The sequence below is a fragment of the Mizuhopecten yessoensis genome, unplaced genomic scaffold (assembly GCF_002113885.1).
Source record: "Mizuhopecten yessoensis strain PY_sf001 unplaced genomic scaffold, ASM211388v2 hete_36123216, whole genome shotgun sequence".
Classification (NCBI taxonomy): domain Eukaryota; kingdom Metazoa; phylum Mollusca; class Bivalvia; order Pectinida; family Pectinidae; genus Mizuhopecten; species Mizuhopecten yessoensis.
In genome coordinates, this window is record NW_018484304.1 from 1 (window position 1) to 3,079 (window position 3,079).

General features: G+C 36.5%; 1 protein-coding gene across 1 annotated transcript; it reads left to right on the forward strand.

Moving 5' to 3' along the window:
* Positions 1 to 90: 90 nt before the first annotated feature.
* On the forward strand, positions 91 to 3,032 carry LOC110444436 (monocarboxylate transporter 12-B-like; the record flags this gene model as incomplete). Its single annotated transcript, XM_021488815.1, has 2 exons — positions 91 to 1,173; positions 1,624 to 3,032. Coding segments are annotated over 2 exons (1,271 nt in total), but the record flags the coding sequence as incomplete, so codon positions are not given.
* Positions 3,033 to 3,079: the final 47 nt, after the last annotated feature.

The window sequence follows — 3,079 nt, forward strand, 5'->3', positions numbered from 1 at the left end:
AAAAATATAGAAATCACATAATGTGTAATATATCGTTGTGTACAATATACTTATAGTTGTATTATATATATTTTATTATTTCTGCTCCAGGTTTCGCCAACGCCTGTCTGTTCGGTAACGGACTCGTCATTGTAGGCCAGTACTTTGAGAAGCGGCGTTCCATGGCCACAGCTCTCGCTCTAACCGGAGCCAGTGTCGGCCATTTTGCCATCCCTCCGATTCTGCAGATCTTGCTGGATAACTACGGGTTGCATGGTGCATTCCTTATTCAGGGTGGTTTTTACTTAAATATTGCATTCTTCGGGTCACTCTACAGACCGGCTACCGCCGCACACACGAACACGCACATGGAGACCGAAAAAGAGTCCATGTTGACAACAAAGGTGACAGATTCTCCTCGGAAGCGATTTCCAAAAGAACCAACAGATTATTCTCAATCTCATCATATGTTAAATACGTTACCAGAAACGTTGAGGAAACCAAGAATGTCTCTCAGTACAAATGACATTACGGTAGACTTATCCAAACTGGACGTTAGTAAGAAGGTGAACCGGTTCGCATACTTGTCCACTACCGGAAGTCACATGATGGGCTCAATAGAGAGTTTGGGTGTCATGGTGATGACAGAGAATGCTGCACCAGAGCAAGAAGATATAGATACCGGAGGAGGAAAGAAATCGGGGAATCGATTCGTTTTTCCAAAGGTATTCCATTGCACAGTTTTTAAAATGCCAGTTGTAATCCTATATACCGTAGTGATGTTTGTAACGTTTTATGGCTATTTTAGCTTTGTGATATTTATGCCACCAGATGCAGTGACACGTGGGGCATCAAAGTATGAGAAAACATGGCTGGTGTCTTTTTCCGGAATAGGTGACTTTATCGGTCGAGTTTTGATAGGATTAGTCGGTGATCTAGGGTTAATGAAACGGTACAAGATAATGTCGCTAGTCTGTGCGCTCTGTGGGATCAACATAATCCTGTTCGACTTTGCAACCTCGTTCTGGTGGATGGGGACACACGTGTTCCTGTACGGAGTATTCGGAGGGGCATACGTCGCCATCAATGCCGTTGTACTGATTGACCTTGTCGGACTAGAGACGTTACCCAAGGCACTGTCTACAGTTCTGCTGTTTCAGGGAGCCGGGGCAGCAGTCGGCCAACCCATAGAAGGTACAAAATATATAATGATAAGAATGCAAAGAGCATAAATTAGTTGAAATTGCATTGTTTTTAAATTTAAGAAATATATGAAACGTTCTTAGTTACTGTACCTCCTTTGCTACATAAAAATCAGATTGGTTTACGAGTTACCTCCCTTGCTACATAGATCCACTAACGCACATTCTTTGTCCGGTCCTATTGAATCATAATGTTTCCGAACTTGCTTTTCTTATGGTATACATTGGAAAGACACGAGTTATTACTTTTGTATATGTATTTGCATTATATATATATATATGTAAATGGTGGTTTGTTAATCCATCTGTACAAAAATACATTTGAAACGAATTTTTAACGAATTTTTACCTGAAAACCATTTTCATGTTTACAATGCCTCTGTAAGACACGTGGTTAAAATGTCGCATGCTTGTTGTCTATTAAGCATCCTTTCTGTTTCAGGTGTTATCCGTGACGTCACTCTGTCATATCGCCCTATAAACTACATGAATGGGGCATTTCTACTCATCGGCGCGTTGCTTCTCATCTGCCATCCCATGCTTCTTCGGTTGTGCGAGTCATCGAAACCCTCGCAGAACGGCAATATCCCCATGATAGCTGTAACGGCGACGGAGGATGACATTGGTTAGATGGTCAGCTGACGATGACAGATATATAGAGACCAGAAAAATTGAAGACATCCCAATGTTAGCTGACAATGGAAAAGACCTACCTCTAACAACGCACGTTATCTGGACAGACAATCTGAAGCCGGATGAATTTCAGAATTCAATTCACACTCGCTGATAGCATAAAGCAATGTAGAAGATTTACAAATTAAACAACAGAATTATTGATGTATGGAACTTGTAACATTTAAATTTTTATTTCATACCATGAAGTTTAATTTAGGAGAACCCTAGTCATGTGTTTAATTTGTTACAGAGATAACGAGATAGATACTAGATAATGTTTAGCAGTCAATGTTTATTATATATATATATAGATTACGAGATACCTTGCCATGTGTTTAATTTGTAACAGAGATAACGAGATAGATAAAATAGAATTGAAAGTATTAAAGCCTTATTATATCACTTAAAAATTACATGATACCTTGTCATGTGTTTGAAGTGCAAATGTCACACGTTTGCTATTTCGCAGCGTTAAACATTAATGCTTTTTTAGAAACAAAATGATTAAGATACACATGTACAATGCAAGTTGTGGTGTGTTCAGGTAAACTTTTCACGTTTTGATGTTTAAGAGGAAGGTTACACGATTTATTTGTTTAAGTCATATAAATATTAATGACACACTCTTTACTGAAACATATTTACCGCTGAATCAAGTAGCCATTCTGATGCAATGGTTGTGTGTTATTTCTATGTCCACGACAAATTTTAGATGTTGAAATGTTTATATGTAATATAAAAGTATACATTATTTTATGTTTACTTTCATTTAATAATTTCATGACAAGTTTTAGGTTTATGATGAATTGTTCAATATACATTAACCCATTCAATCCTAAAATTTCACAATGAACTTTTCCAACCTTTGAATTGGAAGAGGTCAAATGCGTCTTTAGGGCTGAATAAATTAATGACAACATAGTAGAAACAATTTTAAAATATGCTCATATAATGTGATAGAAATAACACAAGAGTTAATTACTAATTTAATATTGTGAATATCCTCAAAATGACATGACCTATATATATTTAAGATTGCTGATAGTTTTCGTTTCACGTTTTACTACATATGTGTCAGTAAAATATACCATCACATTATTTCAAAACAGGACATGCAGTGTCTATATATTTCATCATGTTTTATATTAAAAAATAATGTCGCTCTACATAAATATTTAAATCATTAAATACAAAGTTATAAACAAAGTATTAACTCATTCACC